General features: G+C 39.4%; 1 protein-coding gene across 1 annotated transcript in view; it reads right to left on the bottom strand.

Annotated features, from left to right (window-relative positions):
- LOC147728555 (uncharacterized) overlaps positions 1–18,647 on the bottom strand; it is a 703,293-nt gene that overhangs the window by 22,483 nt on the left and 662,163 nt on the right. Inside the window, exon 19 of the mRNA XM_086962332.1 lies at positions 18,024–18,114. Coding sequence (XP_086818458.1) covers positions 18,024–18,114 — 91 coding nt within the window. The remainder of the gene's footprint in view (positions 1–18,023; positions 18,115–18,647) is intronic.

Here is an 18,647-nt window from a genome sequence, read left to right as displayed (position 1 = left end):
CAAATTTCACTTCTGGCCATTTTGAATGATAGTATATCATGACTAATGCGAATCGTGAGGTTTCTGGTAAAATATGAAAAGGGCCTGAAATATCAAACGCTATTTTATCCCAAGGAAATTCCGGCCATTTCACAGCTTTGAGAGGTGGAACATGCAATTTAAGCATCTTATCATCGATGCAGCACTCGCTACACTCCCTAACTGTGCGGTCAACAAATCTGTCCATCCCTGTCCACCAAAAATGTTATCTTATTAGACGCTTCATGGCCGAGAACCCAGGATGGGTTTTGTGAGCTAACTTAAGTATCAGCTCTTGCACCCCAACCGGTGGAATGCATTTACCAGATTTGAAAATCAAATCACCTTCACACCATAACTCATTTGCCACATTATAAAATGGAAGTAAATCATCTCTGACATGGGCTTTGTTGGGCCAGCCCTCTAGGAGACATTTCTTTAACAATACCAATTTCTCATCGTCATTGTGACATTTCAACCAAAATTGTTCAGTGATGTCTTGATACTGAGGGGAAACAAAATCAGACAATCCTAAAACAAAATCGACCTCCCTGAGACCATTAACCTGGTCAACATTACTTTCACAAGGCAAACGTGACAGACAGTCAGCAGTAACATTTTTTTTCCCAGGAATATATTCTACTGTGAAGTTGTATTCCTGTAACTTTGATGCCAGACGTGCAATTCTTGCCGTGGAGTTCCAACCTCCACTAACAGATAAGATATGTACAAGCGGCTTATGATCCGTTCTCAAGATAAACTTGCTGCCCCATATGTAAATTCTATAATGTTCAATAGCCCACACACAAGAGACCAACTCTCGTTCAATAACCGCATACTTGCGCTCCGTCTCACTCAACGTCCTGGAAGAAAAAGCCACATTCCATTCCATGACACCATCTGTCTGAGATAGCACACACCCAAGACCATACAAACTAGCATCAGTGGTAATGATACATTTCTTACCTATCCTAAAAGGTTTCAAAGTTGGTGAATTGACAATATCGTTCTTAATATCAGTGAAAGCTTTTTCTTGTTCAGCTTCCCAAAAAAATGCATTACTTTGTCTTAGCAATCTTCTTAGTGGCTCCATTTTGGTAGCAAAGTTTACAACAAATTTACTGTAATACTCGCACATGCCCGAGAATGACAGCAGTTGTTCCTTATTGCTTGGGCCTGGAGCATTGAGAATAGCTTCCACATTTGATTTTTTTGGAATCAAACCTTCCCCCGACAATGTATGACCCAAGTGCTCCACAGATTTCCTAAATAATTTGCATTTGTGTGCCTTGAGAGTAAGACCACACCTTTCCAGTCTACTACACACTTCATTTAAGTGTGAAGCATGCTCAAGCTCATTTTTAGAAAAGATCAAGATGTCATCCTGAAAACATTTAACAAATAAATCAAGGTCTCTAGAAATTTGGAACATAACCCGTTGAAAAACAGAGGCAGCAGATGCCAGCCCAAAAGGCATTCTTTTATACTGGAAAAGACCCATAGGAGTAATGAAAGTTGTGTATTTTTTAGATTCCTCAGTGAGCTCAATTTGGTGGTACGCAGACATAAGATCTAATGTGGAAAAAATCTGCGCACCATAAAATAGGGAAACAAGCTCATTAATGTTGGGAAGGGGGTGACAATCAATGATAATATTGGAATTAAGTGCCCTCAAATCAATGCAAACTCTCAATTTTTGATCGGGCTTCCGTACCAAAACTATGGGCGAAACCCATTCGGACGACTCAATGGGCTCTATAATGTTGTCTTTCAGTAAATCATTTAACAATTCCTTTAACTCATCTCTAACATTGAAAGGAACCCTTCTTAATTTTTGTTTAACTGGCAGTGCTCCTTCCTTCAGCACAATTTTATGTGCGAAATTCTTCAATTTCCCTAACTGATCACAGAAAACTTTGTCAAATTTGTTGCTCCAAAAGGAAATGTCATTTTTCCCTTCCTCACTGGGACAAATGGTATTTATCATGTCTTGCTCGCTACACAGCGAGACAGGGTCTTTTGCACGTGGATTTAACTTGATGCCAAGTTCCCATTGGTCATGCCATCCCAGCACATTGACTCCCTTTACTGCAATATACAGTTTGATATGGGCTAATCTTCCCCTAAAACTTAACGGAACCTTGAAATATCCTTCAATATCAATTTTGTTCCCATTGAAACTCTCTGCTAATATATCGGATTGTTGTAAATTAGAGATATCACACACTTTCTGTAATTTTTCATTAAAGTATTCTCTAGTAATTATTGTCCATGGAGACCCAGAATCCACCATAAGTTCAATGGCAATGGAAACAATATGAAAAAAACATTTGGGTGACTTCTTACTGGTTAGCATTACACAGCCACCTTCAACAATAGAGACAACATAACCTCTGTCATGATTTTGTTCTACGCCCTCGACAATACTAATGGAAGATACTTTTGTAGGAGTAACACTGTTAGTGGGTGGACGGGATTGTCCTGTTCGCAATTGGCTGTTAAAACGTCTCTCTCTACATACATTACTAAAGTGTCCTACCCTACCACAAATGTTACATGTTTTATCAATAGCAGGGCAACCTTGGAAAGATGCAATATGTGATTTGCTACCACACCTATAACAAGAAACAAAATTATTACCAAAATCTGTTCTCCTACTATTGATACCATATTGATTTTTTGTTCTCACTTGTGTAGGAAGGAAATTTTTGTTGTCCCCTTTGGGTTTTACAACACATACTTCTTCTTCAGAAGTAGTTTTACCAGAGTTAGAACTTTGTTTAACAACTATGTCCATCCATTTTTCCGACATTTCAGTGGATTTAGCGATGGCAATTGTTTCCTCCAAATTAGGATCACCCATGCACCATAATTTATCCTGAACTTTTTTGTTCTTAACATGTAAAATAATTTGGTCACGAATCATTTCATCGGACATAGTTCCGAAATTACAATGCAAAGTTAGAGCTCTTAAAGCAGTGAGGAAATCATCAAAAGATTCTTCCTGCTTTTGTGCTCTAGTGTAAACTTTGAAACGATTTAAAGCAATGTTAGCTGTGGGTTTAAATCATTTTTCCAATCTGTTAAGAGCTTCAGTATAACGATTCATAGTATCCTCACTACCGGTAGGAACTGACAACTGGGGTAAAGGTCTGAAAATTTCTTGGCCCTCAGACCCTAAACAGTGCAATAGAATACTTTTTTTTCTTTCCGCCACCCATTCGCTCCCCGTCAATAGCTCTCATATAATTGAAAAATTCTTCCTTCCACCTAGACCAAGGCATAGGGGGATCGCCCTTAATCTGTAAAAATTTAGCAGGGGGATCAAACTGCATTGTAACAATAGCTAAATAACCACAAAATAGTGAAGATCAATAAAATTGAAAAAGAAAAAAAAAATTGAATGAAATTGCACTGTATGAAACTTATACACATAAAAGAACATAAAATAGAATTTAAACTGTAAACAGTAAAAAGTACTTGTAAATATTAGCATTGTTAAAGAAATTCTTTGATGTCTTCATCACTTGTGGTTGCTAAAAAGTGCTTCATAGGGCAGTCTTGAACAAATAAGGTTAAATAATGCTAGAGTTGAACTGTTGCACTAAAAATAGCTTAAAACACACTTAAATTGCCTCTTCACGTTTCAAAATTATTAATAAAATGCTTAGAAATAGATAAATGTAAGCGCGTTTAAAACAAATTTATCTGATGCCTGTAGTTGCTCGGCAACGCTGTCAATGACGTCAGTGCCTCTTAGAAGAAAGCAATCTCACGATAGGCTGAACCCGCTTACGTCCGCGTCGTCAGCGTGCACTGAAGATGAGGCATACAAAGAGGAAGTAACAGGATGCATGCGCTTACGTGAGCGCCGTGAAATCACAGGCTTCAGAGTTCCAATGAAATGCAGGGGAAACTCGAGCAAGCACAATACTGACGTCAGCTCAAGAGCGTTCAGGATACAGAGGAGAGGCTCGAGCAGAGACAACGTTGTCAGCAGGGAACCAGGCAACAGTAAGTTGAAGGATGCTTAGCTTGAACAGACCAGACAAATTAAGTAAATGGTTTCCAAATAACACGGAAACGATTCCAATGCTTCCCAAGAAAGTCACTCTTCTTGTACAAATGAAGCAGATAAGTTCCTTCTTGTTCCTTTTAAGAAGAAATCAGTAAATAATCCAAAATCAATGAAAATGTAGAGATGGGCCCAAAACTCCGCTCCTGTGCTGAAAATGGCTGGAGTAGGGTTGTCCTCGTCGCCAGAAATTGTAATAATCCAGTAAAAGCTTGATATAAAAAAGTTTATTCACCAGCACAGCATATGATCCAAGTACAGCTACATCAAGGTTACAACTGACAGGCAATACAGAATGCTACATGAGCAAAGCTCTGTTCAGAACATGGAATGCATGCAGAAACATAACATGTCGCATGCAGTTAAAGAGACAGGCTTACAAGACTTAATAATAATATAAACTCTAACAGAATATAACAACCTAGTACCAGGCTTTAGAAGAATGGGAAACTGAAGTATTTGAGCGTGATATATCACGAAGTAACAGGAACCTGAGTAAATATTATCCCTAATTTCCTTGTGAAACTCAAGATAGTCAGATTAAACAATGGAGACAAGCCATGATGGTGGAAGGATTATATCCTGTATTAACGACAGAAGAACAGACAGGAAGCAAATGCACAGAGAAAACAAAACATTAATGACAGATAGTGGAGATTCAGAAGATGATTATTTTGAATATATTTTAATGAAAAATCCTCCACCTTACCAAGAAGAGTCAAATAAAACTATCCCTAGTGCCCGATTCTGAAAACACCTTAAGTTCCGCAGATTGTACAGGAGACTACAATGGAAAGGGTACTTCAAGAAAAAGAGAAGGAAGCGATGAATAAAAATAGAAGTGAATTAATTCAGAAAAGAACCCAGCTGAACACAAATCCTGAAGCACTAATGATACCAGGGACTATAGGTCCCAACGTTCCCTTGTATGGGGATAAGCAAAATTGTCCTAAGACACCTGTCATGACTACACCGATCATGCAACCCAGAAAAGAAAATATAATAATTGATGACCAAGCCAGTGAATGTGAATCAGAAATTTCCATAATGGATTTGCCAATAAGAGGGCAAATAAATTATTCACCCAGAAAAAGTACACCAAGTTGTTCGTAAGAAGTGCAAATTGGGACATCTACAGGAACGAAAAGTGCCACAATGTTAACCCCAGAAGAAAAAGAAAGATGGACACAAGAATTAGAGAGATCGAAGCCCCAACCAAAAATATTTGATATATTCAAATTAAGAGTTAAATTGGAAGAAATGATAGCTGGGAATGTAGGAGTGGACAGATTAAACACCTTTAGTGAGGAAGAGTTGCTATTCATACGCAGGAGCATCACCTGAAATACGAAAATATTTCATGGAAAATTTATGAATTTGGCCTCAGAAATAGAAATTGACAGAGGGAAGTGTTGAAAAAACCCTATAGAGCAGAATTTTCTGATAAAGATTTAGAAAACATGTATATGTCAGGAAGGAAATTACAGATAAAAGAGTTATTGACACTGTTACAAAAATGGGGAGATTTTGATAGATGGAAAACTAGGTGGACAAACAAAAAGGAAGAAGCACAGGTGAATCGAACAACATCTGAGTATTTAATGAAAGAAACAGAAAAGGTTGAAAGACTGTCCAATGAGAGAATTCCAGGAGGAGGTTATGTACCTGTCCAGTGGACCCGACAGGATATTTTATCCTTTACCAATGATTTCCCAAAGTTGAGAGCAAAACCAGTAGAATGGTACAGGCAAGTTGAAAGTTTTGTGAAGGTTTCAAAAGTTTTGTTGAAGGTCTATTTGACATAGTTGTACTTGCCGATTTGTGGACAGAATGTAACATGACAGCAGATTGGCCCAATGATAAGTACCCAAGGGATGAAAAGACAGGAACCCCGTCAGAAGAAGTAATGAAAAAAAATATCACCAGGCAATTACTTTCCTGAAAGGGAAGATTCCCCCAAAAGAAACTGATTGGATAAAAATAGACAGAACAACCCAAGAAAAAGATGAGTCAGTACATGCCTACTATGAACGCCTTTTACAGGTGTTTAAGCAGTACAGTGGGTTTGAGAATATTGGAGAAATAGACATGACACATTTTGTATATCGAATTATGTCCAGGCTAAGGTCGGACATATCGCAAATGAAATCCACAGACGCAGAATGAGGTGTTAATGAGACAACTGCAGCAGGTTGTACATCTACAGAGTCAATTGCCACCTGCCCCTATGCCAAATTTTGTGAGTCAAGTTAAGTAGTGTGGACACCGGATTCCAGGAAGGAATTCCTAGTTCGACAATGATATACAATGACGGTGCCTGAGATGGGAGGAATAGGAGTGCGTACTTTGGGCATCCTTGCCGGTAGATCAGTCAGGTCCATATATAGATGGTAAGGTTGAAGGGAATGACATCACCTTCTTGTTGGATACTTGTGCTACCCGTTCTACTGTGAGACCTGCTGACATCCCAAACCTACCCCTCTCGGGAGAAAGCGATCCAAGTAGTGGGTGTTTCTAATAAGCAAATTAGGACCCCAATTACAAAACCAATAGAGGTATGTATTGGCAGTTTTAAAGAGATGCATACGTTTGTGGTATGTGACTCAAGTCCCGTAAACTTACTAGGAAGGGATTTATTGAGCAAAATGAATTGTACAATATTCTGCACACCGGATGGTTTTGCAATTCAGACCCCCGATGAAGACGGAGTTTACAAAATCATGTTAGCCAAGCAATGAACAGAAGTAAATGAAATGTTTTCCATGATGACGAGCTACCAGATGAGGTGAAAACTACAGTAAATCCTGAAGTGTGGGATTTTACAGGAAAAGAAGTAGGATTAACGGCAAATGTGGATCCAGTAAAAGTGACTGTGAAAGAAGGTGCAGTTTATCCAAATACCCGACAATACAAAATGTGTCCGGAAATTAAAGCTGGTGTTGCAGCAGAAATTGATCGATTGGTTGAGCAAGGCATTCTGAAAGAAATAATTAGTAGTTCTTGTAACTCACCCATATTTGGTATAAAGAAACCTAACAGGAAATATAGGGTGGTTCAAGATCTGAGAAAGATTAATAAGATTGTCATACCATGTTGCCCTGTAGTTCCAAATCCAGCAGTAATTTTATACCAGATACCATGGACAGCAGGATAGTTTACCGTAATTGATTTATGCCATGCCTTTTTCTCCATTCCATTGCATCCTGATAGTCAATTTTTATTTTCTTTCAAAGTTGAGGAGAGTGTTTTTACGTTTGGAATCATGTTCCTCAAGGGTACACTGAAAGTCCTTAAATTGTTAACCAAATTTTAAAAAGATGTCTTGAATCTCTGGTGTTGCCCAACCAATCAGTTCTGGTGCAATATATTGACGACCTATTGGTCACGTTGAAAACCCGAAGTGACTGTGTTACTGATTCAATTGCTTTGCTAAATCATCTGTATAAAGGTGGTCATAAAGTGTCACCAGAGAAATTACAGTTTTTCGAGAAGTTCAGTAAAATATTTAGGACACCAAATAGAAAGAGGAGTCAGGAAAGTGACCACAGAAAGAATAAAAATCATGAGACAAATGCGATTACCACAAACTCAAAAAAAAATAGGGATGTTTCTTGGAGTCGTAGGTCATTGCAGGCAGTTGATTGTGTGATTTTCATTACTGGCCAAACCCTTGATACACATGACCAAGAAACGAGCAAAAGATCCATTAAAGTGGGATGATGAAAGCATGACTGCTTTTTTAAAGTTACAAAACTGTTTATGTGAAGCACTTGCCCTTGGTATGCCAGACTACTCGAAAGACTTTGTATTATTCTGCTACGAGAGAGATAATTGTGCACTCTCAGTCCTAACCCAGAGACATGGCCTAATGAGACATCCTGTGGCATAGTTTTTGCTACTTTGGACCCCGTGGCATCTGCATTGCCAGGATGTCTAAAAGCTGTAGCTGCAACATGCATGAGTCTGGTACAAAGCAAATTGATTGTGATGGGACACCCTGTAAAAGTGTATGTCCTGCATTCAGTTGAAATTCTGTTAACAAGAACACAAATTCAGTATCTTACCCCTAGTCGATTGACAAAATATGAACGAGTTATACTAGGGGCTGAGAATGAGACCATAGTCAGGTGTACTGTTTTAAACCCAGCTACCTTGTTGCCAGATCCATACAAGGAAGAGGTGAAAGATGAAGTCGAACATGAACGTCTCGATGTTATTTAACTCAGTACCAAACCCCGTCCAGACATACAGGAAGAACCCTTGAAGGATGTAGAACATCAGCTCTTTGTTGATTGCTCGTGTATGCACCATGAAGAAGGAGGATTGCGCGCTGCTTACGCTGTGTGTACATTGGCTGGAATAGTCAAATCATCCTATTTACCAGGAGTCAAGTCTGCACAAGTAGCCGAATTGATAGCTTTAATTAAAACTTGTAAAATTGGGAAAAATTGGAAAGTAACATTTACACTGATAGTCAGTATGGTTACGGGGTTGTGCACGACTTTGGCCAGCTCTGGATGCTGAGGATTTCATGACTTCTTCAGGATCCCCCATTAAAAATTGAAATTTTGTGAAAGAATGGATTGAAGCAATTCAATTGCCAAAAGAAGTGGCAGTGGTCAAGTGTGCTGCACACCAATCAGGAGATGATCATGTGACCGCAGGTAATCGATATGCTGACCGGATTGCCCAACACTGTGCTAAATACAAAATAGCATTGAACAAGAAAATTGAAACATGTGGAATCAGCTGCCAACTTATGCTACTTGGAGGTATAGGAAAATGGGAAGAGGTAAAATACCTACAAGATGAAGTAGACATAAGAAAAAGAGGAGTGGGAGAAAATAGGTTGTCAGAGAAGTGCGGAAGATGGTGTGTGGGTTTATTTAGAAGACCAATGATGCCAGACTGTAGGCTTGCATCCATGGCTAGAATGTATCATGGAGCCACCCACATAGGCAGAGATGCTATGATTAGACTTTTCAGACAAGATTGGTTCAATGCAAGGTTCAGGAATGCCGCAGAGAGTCTTTGCCAGAGATGCTTAACAAGTCAACAAATGAATCCAGGCAGGAAAACAGTAGTCAGCTCGGGGAAAATCGGAAAGGCAGAAGGTCCATTTGTAAGACTTCAAATTGATTTCATTCAGTTACTTGTTTATCGAGGACTGAAATATGTACTTGTCATAGTTTGTTTATTTTCGAAGTGAGTGGAAACATACCGACCAGGCGGAATGACAGCTTGACAGTGGCCAAGCTCCTATTGAGAGAACTAATTCCTCAATTTGGTTTTCCAGTAATTATTGAATAAGATAGAGGGTCTCATTTTAATAATGAAATAATTTGATTGATTTGTGAAGCATTTACAATTCAACAAAAGCTGCACTGCGCATACCGCCCAGAGACTTCTGGAGTGGTAGAACAATTGAATGGCACAACCAAGTCAAGACTGGGAAAGGTGTGTGCATCCACCCCACTGGAGTGGCCTGATAATTTACCACTTGTCCTGATGGGACTCAGAAGTATCCCAGATAAAAATACTGGGTTAAGTCCCCATGAAATACTCATGGGAAGGGCAATGAGGCAAGCATGCATACCAGGACACAAGCTGTTGAATATATCTGATGATTTGGTACTGGAGTATTGGAAAGAGTTGGCTGACCAAGTGTGTTCTATCTCTCACCAGGTTGGGGAAGACGCAGTTGCCAGACAGCCGAACCAAGAGCATGATCTGAATCCCGGTGACTGGGTAGTTGTGAAGAACCACACTCGAGAATTGTGCACAGCACCAAGGTGGGAAAAACCACATCAGGTTATATTGGTTACAATAACAGCTGTAAAATGTGCAGGCTTGCCTAATTGGATTCATGCAAGCCATACGAAAAGAGCACCAGCACCTGACTAAGTAGAGCCCCAACAAACTCGAACAGTTGAGGCCGCTGACGGTTGTGCAGCTGAAGGGTCACGAATAGCAGATCCTGACGTAGCTGATCAAGAACAACCAAGCACTAGTCAGGATGATTGGATCCCAGTAGTGGACATACCTGAAGTGATTGTGAGAACAAGAAGTCAAACCCTATTAGAAAGATAGGACGAAAGTGAGGACGAGTTAGGAATAGAAGAACACGCTCAGATAAGTGAAAATACAGTTGTGAAAGAACATGAGCAAGACCAGATAAGGAAAGAACAATCTACTCAGCCTGAAGAAAATAAAAATCCCATCCACAAGTCTGAGGAGGGACAGATATGTCTTAGAGAACACGCCCAGGCAAAAGAAAATCAAGAAACTGAAAGACCTGATCAGGATCATTTAGGAAAAGAAAAACAAGTTCAGGAAAAAGAAGAAAAACAAATCAAAACAAATTCTGAACAGGATCAGATTAGGGAAGAAGAACGCATCCAGGCAGAAACAGCTGAGGTGATCAGCCCTGGACAAGGTCAGATAGAGAGGAATACTGAAGATGAAAATAATCAAGTTGTGCCACAAATCAATGAGAATAAGAGAACTTGAAGAAACTGAAAGCACAGTGCAAGCTAAAAGGGTCAGGAAATGCAATAATTGGCCTAGTATTATTAAGAGACTGAAATACCGCCTTAAAACTATAAATGAAGAACCTGACCAAGTAAATGAAGTATCCAGCCAATCTGAACCGTCCACTGAAAAACCTAGAAGAAGTCCAAGATTGAAAAGACTGAATAATAAATTGAAGGGTCCTGAATGGACATACGTAATTCTTGAAGCGGAGAAAGTGATTTAGAATTAAATGCTGAACGAATTGACGAAGAAGTGAGACCAACTTGAAGAAAAGATAACTCCCCAGGTTATATCTTGTACAAAATCTCTAAAGAAGGGGAGAAATCTTCTTAACCCAAAATGGCTGACAATAGAGCTGCTTTAAAACCGAAACGAAACTGTGTAAAGAAATGTTGTAGAATATGTATATGTAGCACATTTTTAGTACTTATAACGTGGTTAGTACTAACAATAGCCATCCCCTATTTAATGGTTATGAACAAACAGAACAGCACTCATACATGTGAAAGAGTGGCTAGCATTAAACAGGAAAGAGTAGATTTAGAAGCACCAGATGAGTTAGATTTACATCACTCTGTGAATAAAAATGATACAGATTTAAATGTTTTTGCGAACATATTAGTACACTATGTAGAAACCATGGAAGTTAGTGATTGTTATGTGTGTATGAAACTACCATCATCAGTAGCAGAAGGGGTAACATATCAACATTTACCATTGACCTATGATATTTCATGTAGTGTTTTAGCTATTATATTTTATCGAGGGGCATACGCACATTGAAAAAGCATGAAAAAAATTGGTGAACTTTTGTAGAACGATGATGTTATACTCCATTTTCTTTTGGATTTAGGGAAAAAAAATTCACGAACTGATATTTGGTATCTGTTGGACAATATAACCTGTATGACTGTTGAAAAGAAACTGCCACTACTCTTTTGTTTGCTTATCTTCTTTTCTCTTTCTCTTTCTAATAACACCTCATGGTCTACTCGCTCTATTATATGCTTTATATGATAAAATTTATGTATGTTAACTTATGTATCTATGCTTTAATGTACTTCTTCCTCGTCAGCCTGTCAACAATAAAAAATATTTAAAAAAATATATATATATCTATTTTATCGAACTGGAAAATTACAATATTACTATTCTAACGTAGATGCGATTTTTTCCGAGGTTCGCCTGCGGAAAAGCATGAACCCAGTTCTTAGTACTAGAGACTCACAATTCATGGGTGAATTTTTTCTAACGATGAAAACAATAGATATAGCTAAATCACATAAGCACAATTTCAACTTTAATTTAAGTTACACGAAGAAGAAAAGATATTTTTGAATTTAGTTGAACAAAAAAGACAGGATTTCCAAAGAAGGGCCTATGAACCGAAACCGCAGATACCTAAGTGGGCTGAGAAAGAAGACCTATTTGCAACTGGCAAGACTCATGCTGTTATGTCCCTGGACCTTGAGAAAAAAGGAAAAATGTGTCTTCATAGGTTAAAAACAGAATATAACCGTATATATTTATTGGTTCCAGTGAATGTGAACACAATTTCTTAGTAATTGGGGGATGGGGACTAAAAGGGGGAACAGATCCAGTGTTTCCTGGTAACTATTATGTGTGTGAAAACAAAGCTTATTTTAAGCTGCCTGATCATTGGTACGGGAGTTGCTATTTCGGAATAGTAATCCCTAAAGGATATCATGTTAAAAGAATCACTGGACACAATGAAGATAATAATGGACTAACACGCAACAAAAGGGCTTGTTTTTCAGAAATGGTAGGTGATATAATTGGTTCATTGATACCTTCAGTGGGAGTTTATTTGCACTTGTGAAAAATCTGTCAATTGTTTACAGTAGTTGATCGATTATCAACTGACACTGCTGGAGGATTTTTATTGATCAATACCAAATTGGTTGCGGTCAGATCTATGGTTTTGCAAAATCGGCTTGCCCTTGATATATTATTGGCTAAAGAGGGCACAGTCTGTAAATTGTTGAAAGCGCAACATTGTTGCACTTATAGTCCAGACAAAAGCGTTACAAATTGGAGGCTATATCACAAATATCACAAATTTGGAAGAGGATTTAAAACCACTGGAAGTTGACAGTGTATGGAAGAAACTAACAAATAGTATTTCCACCATAGGTAGTTGGTTTTCTAACATAAGTAAAAGTATTATAGGTCAAATAATAATGCCAATAATGAGAATAACCTTATTAGCTTTAGCAATAATGTTTTGGTGCAAACGTTTCAGAAAAAGAAAATGTTATTAAGTGAATGAGAAGGGAAAGAAGAGAAAATATGATGAAATCCAGCTTGAAAGGATAAGAGGAGATATTTTTTAAAAGAATGAAAGGTTTACAATATAAGAAAGAGAAGGGAAAAATTGAAAGAGGTGAAGAAATTGGATTAGAAAATTGCTAAAGTTAGCATCTGATTTAGTGAATAAAATTAGTGATGGCATAAAATGCCATCAGAGAGGGGATTGATGGAGCAAGGTTTCGTATGAAAGAGACTTGCTCAGATGCAATCCTCTCAAATAACATGTAATACTGTAACCAACATGTTCGTAAATGCTAATATTGCATTACAAACCTTGTACAGAATCTAGTGGAAGCTTGCCTATGTGTATTACTAACCATTAACCCGAGTGACTTAAAATGGCCTCCTAAAATGCAGGAATTTTCTGCACGTGTCTACTGCATCTACGTAGTATGACGTCCTTTGCTTTTGGTGGGAAGCTTTGCAGCTGCGCAATAGCTATTAAAATGGCCACTTGAAACTCACATGTCAATGCACATGCGGTGCTTAAACTAAACCTCTCACTTATTAAATTTGCAATGCAAAAGATTAAATAAATGAATGGGAATAGAGTAGAAATACGTGGTATACAGTGCGTTAATTTATTTTTGTAACATGTCTTTTTCTGACTTTATTAATAGTTTGTATTTGGGCCTGGTGGGTAACTGAAATCCATAACCTACCTGACTTGTGCGCAAGCGCACCCAAAACCCGCCCGGAACAATGATGAGTCAGTTGAAACACAGCCAAGGTAGCTCTAGCAAGAAGTGCTTGGGAACCTCACCTCTCAACCCAAAGAGGGGAAGGAAAGAAGTCAAAATTTGTATACAATGTATTGATTCTAATGTGAAATACGGGTGGGAATAAAGCTTGGGAAAGCAAATTAAAAGTGGCGGGAATATTGAAGAATGAACTAAAGAAAAAGCATTACATTAGGATGGTGTGATGACCTCTTCCCATCTCTTTCCCACGATATTGAAACGTTGGGGGGGGGGGGTACACACACATAAATAGTATAACTAAGTTAGGCTTAGTCAGTTAGATGTCCCAGACTCTGTCACAGACCCATCACCGACGCAGATGACTGCGGACGCCACAGAAGTCAGAGACGCTGTCCTAGCACTTTGATAGAAGACACAACAGAGAGAGAAGAGACCGAGATACTGCCAGAGAAGAATCCAATCAACTAGAAGAAGAACGCAGAAGAAAATCGAGGAGGCCCATCCAAGGAAGGGGAAGAATCGACGAGAGGGCAGGATCCGTAATTCAAATCTATGCAATCTACACTTTCCTGCACAAAGATTAAGTGTAGGCAGTTGACTGCATTTAATCTGCCGCTGGAAGTGGTAGATGGCATCACTGCTGCCAGATGCAAATTACATTTATGCCAGAAAGTGGGACAAGTCTGTGGCATGGTATGGTAACCAAAAGATTTACGCTGATTACTATAAGCTGAGGCACCACCAGAAGAATACAATGAAACCAAAGGTGCATCATCTGCCTTTATTTCAGTGCATTTAGGTTTTGAAGCTGTTAGCTTAATATTTTTACACATATTTAAAATGAAAAACCGTCCTTAACATACGTGTAAAGTGTTCGAGGGATAAAAGTCTCAACAGTTTGATTAAGTGAAGTTTAGGGAACAGCCCCAAGCATCCTGCCAAGTCCACCGTTCCAGCACGCTCTCCTTGATGGTGGACTGCAGTTCATGTGATGCTGTAGCTATTTCCACTCCCGAAAGTGTTTCCCAGGCAAGGGAGGGCCACTGGGTTAGTGCAATTGAGATCTAATCAGAGTGATTGGCAATCTGGAAGACCAAGCAAATATTAATCAGCCATTAACATTTATGCTAGGCTTCCTCAATGGCTGGATAAAACTAGGGCTGCTGCCTGCATGCCAGTGCTCTCCAGTCATGGTTCGCTCCTGCTTTATTAGGACAGATCAAGGAGGACTAGTATTTGAGTGACACACACCCAAGGAGGTCCTTCTGAAATATGGGATAGCGGCATCTGTCCAGTGGTGTAGATAGAGTGCAATGGGCCCTAATGCAAGGAAGGAAATTGGACACATTTTCCCTAGTTTGGTGAAAAAACAACTATAATTGGGAGGCAGTGAGCCCCTCAGACCTCTGGGACCTGTTCAGCTGCACTATTGGTAGTTATGCCCCCAAATCCATCATGTATCGCAACTGCTGACTTCATTGAGAGGTGTCCCAAACAAGCCTCCTTTGTTGGTTTGTCGGCACATGAGAGGCACTACATAGACGCTTATAAACAACCATTTCTGCCTGCATGCTCTTTGTTTCTTCCCTGAAGCCGAGGAAGTACAATCCTCCCATAAACCTGGGGGTAAATACGGGTAAATACTGGCCCTTTTGAGATAAAATTTGGGCTACAACCCACAAAGCAGCAACCGCTGTATAGCCATTCTGCTCATCTTTTCTGCTCAACGTGGTAGCGATCTCTCACACGCCATTTTAACATCAATATTTCTGCCCAAGGGACTATCCATACAAGACAGCATTCCTATTTCTGTGTGGAATATCTCTGTGAACCAATGAGCCCACACATTAAAGGAAGGAGTGCACACCTTGGATAATAATGGTCAATGGACTGTTATTTATGTTTTTGGGCCTGTTCATTTGTTCTTTATACTTTTTTTGTGTTCTACTTTATCTTGTGCTCCTTTAAATGGAATGTTTATTGAGACAGGATACATGTAATGACATTGATGTATTGTATGCAGGGCCGGACTGGGAATGCAAACCAGCCCTGGCAAATAAAGCAGACCGGCCCTGGGGGAAGATCTCGGTGGCGGAGTTCGGGGTGGGGAATACTGCTGATGTTTTTGTTACAAGGGACTGATATTCTAGCACTGCTGCAAAACCAGCCCACAGTAACAAAAACCTCCCTCACACTTCCGGCCCACCGGGAAAAATGCTGGGTGCCCGCTATGGCCAGTCCAGCCCTGATTTTATGATCTTCCGGTTGTGTCCTTCCCCTACCTACTGTTGTTCATGCCAAGCATGTGTATCAGCTGCTTACTTCAGAATCTCTGCACTAAACAGAGACACTTGCATCCTACTCACACACAAGGATGGGAAACAAGATACAAACCCAATTAAAGACACTTACACACAGTCAGGCCAGCTAAACTCAGGTCGACAAGCCCTTATAGGGCTTGTTACCGCCAAAGAGGACAGTGGGCAGGAAACTCTGGTTTACAATCAGCTAACCCCGATCCTATACCAATACTAACCATGTACGCTCGCTCTGTATTACTACCCCTACCCCTGCTCGTCTGTCAAATCCCCATACACCCACCTATTTATTTAATTTTTTTAACGTTTTCATATCTCCCTCCTCACCAAATGCAGAGCAGCATTGGTGAACAAGCATTTTTTCTTATACAGAAGCAGAACGCATTGGAAAAAAATAATGGCAAAGCCAATTGGTCTGGCAAAGCCATTGAAAGCTGAGATCTAGTGGATGTCCCAATGCTTGTTAAAAATATAATTAAACATAACAGCATGGTTCATTATGGCTGTGTTCTAGTTTTTCTGGGCCACTTGGATAAATGTGCCCCACAGTGCAATGTAATTGAGAAAGGCTGAATAAGCAACATATACATTTCTGGCAGGATTCAGTAGACATAGATCACAATGGACAGTTGCAGCAGCGTGTCTTTGGTAAAGCTGTCAAGCAAACACAGACAGTTGAGGCTTGTTGCAAGTAATCTATATTTAGCTTGCTGAATGTAGATCATGGGTTACTGCAGTAACAATCCATGGTTGCTGATGTACCCTGGTAAACAAAATGTGCTAAAACAATGGCAAACCTATGAAAACATTTTGAGAAGTAATGTTATGGAACTAAAATTGAAGAAAATTACAAAGCTACGTTTTCATATGAAACCTCCAGACGCCCATTTTTTGTATCGGATGCATTTCACAATAGTCAGTACACTGCCAAAAGCTGTACTATAATTCACTGTAGATGCACCATCCTAGCAAACACAATAACATGTTTTGCCAGCTTGTCCGATAAAAATCTGCGGCTCTGGTTCCCCTTTGCCACTGTAGTTTACCCATCACAAACTAGTCCAACTAACAGTTAATTGTGAGTTAATAATAGGACGAGAAGGACGAGTCAGTCACTTGCCCCACAAATAAGACTGACCTATAACCTAACTGAGTTTGCACTCAAGGGAGCAGCCAGAAAGTGTATATACTCTTCGACTTGAACCATACCTCTAATCACATAGAACATGTACATTTAGCAAATCCTATAGAAAAGTCCCCTTCACTCTTTTTCCTCCTTTGATCCATCCATATTTTGGCCGTTCTATGTATTCATTTCCATCTATTTATCTATCTGTCCATGTCTTAAATTTCCATCGAATAATCCATCCACTCAACCATGCTTTTTTACATTCTCCAATCCTTTTACTCATAAATATATCCATGAATCAGTCAATCCATCCTTCTTTTATAACGTTTCCATCTATTCTTACATTCAACCCTTCCATCTTCACACACTTTCTTCTATCCACCATTTCACCCTTCAATCCATTAATTCTTACAACCTTCCTCCCTTTCACCTTTCCATTACAGCTTTCACCTTTTCTTCCTTCTTTACTTTCACATTTCCTTCTTTCCGTCCACTCTTCCTTCCTCCACCCATTCTTTCTTTCCCCTAGCTACCCCTCTTTTTATGCTATCTATACTTTTTTCTTTCGTAGTTTTCTCACAGGTTTACTTTTTCATAATTTATATTTGTTTCCTTCACTAGGCCACACCCTTTTGACGTGCTTTTCCCAAAGTGTGATATTTTGGATCATTTGTCTGAAGAACGAAAGGCAGGAGAGTTCCATAAACAGTTAATTATTCTTTTAGTGGGGTCCAGTTCACCAGCCCATCAGGCCCAGAGGCAGACCCGCGTAAGTGGTTAAAGTGGGGACTTCACTGCCCCTCTGGTTGCACTTCATCTTCAGAACACTGAAGCACATCACCTTGAAAGTCAAAAATCAAAACTGTTCTGAATAGATACTGAAAGTAAAGTAGCGGTGACTCTTCTTCAGGACGTACCTGCGGATCACTTCTTAAAGATGCAATGCCTCCACCACCTAGGGAATTCTTCAAGACAAAGTTTAAACCATTCACTCCAGGTAATGTATACCTGCAAATGAAAAACCAAACAAACATGAATCACTGTTCTTTTTCTAATTAACACAGTATTAAAAAAACACCTCAAACATCAAAATTGACAGAACTGACAACGTAATTTCAAAACGCAGCTAGCCCATCCTTTTTGGTCTCACCCACAACAGTGCATGCGCTGCATGTGCTCTCACTTATGAGTGATATTGTATAAAGTAAGAGGCTTTCAGCTCGCCCATTGCTTTAAATTTGCTGGCATCATCAATCTTATTTGCTGTCTTCTAATGGAACAGTGCACGCTGGCTTCACTTTCTCTTCCTACAGCTGGAGCATGGACCAAGTACTGATTGTTTCTGTTTGATAGCTGTCCTGCTGCTTGTGCTGTGACTGAGGTACTACTTTTATTTTATTTCTTCCATGTCCTCCTTGTTGAACTTCTTGCCTTTGTAGCTATGTTTAATTATAGTACCTGTACTTTAAACAAAGTTCCTTTCTCCTTTGAAATGGATTTTATAGCGATCATAGAAGTTATCTGCTTCTAAACTTTCACTA

The sequence above is a fragment of the Lissotriton vulgaris genome, chromosome 3_1 (assembly GCF_964263255.1).
Source record: "Lissotriton vulgaris chromosome 3_1, aLisVul1.2, whole genome shotgun sequence".
In the NCBI taxonomy this organism is placed as follows: Eukaryota; Metazoa; Chordata; class Amphibia; order Caudata; family Salamandridae; genus Lissotriton; species Lissotriton vulgaris.
The sequence above is the reverse complement of the archived record's forward strand: the minus strand, read 5'-3'. Positions and strand labels throughout refer to the sequence as shown.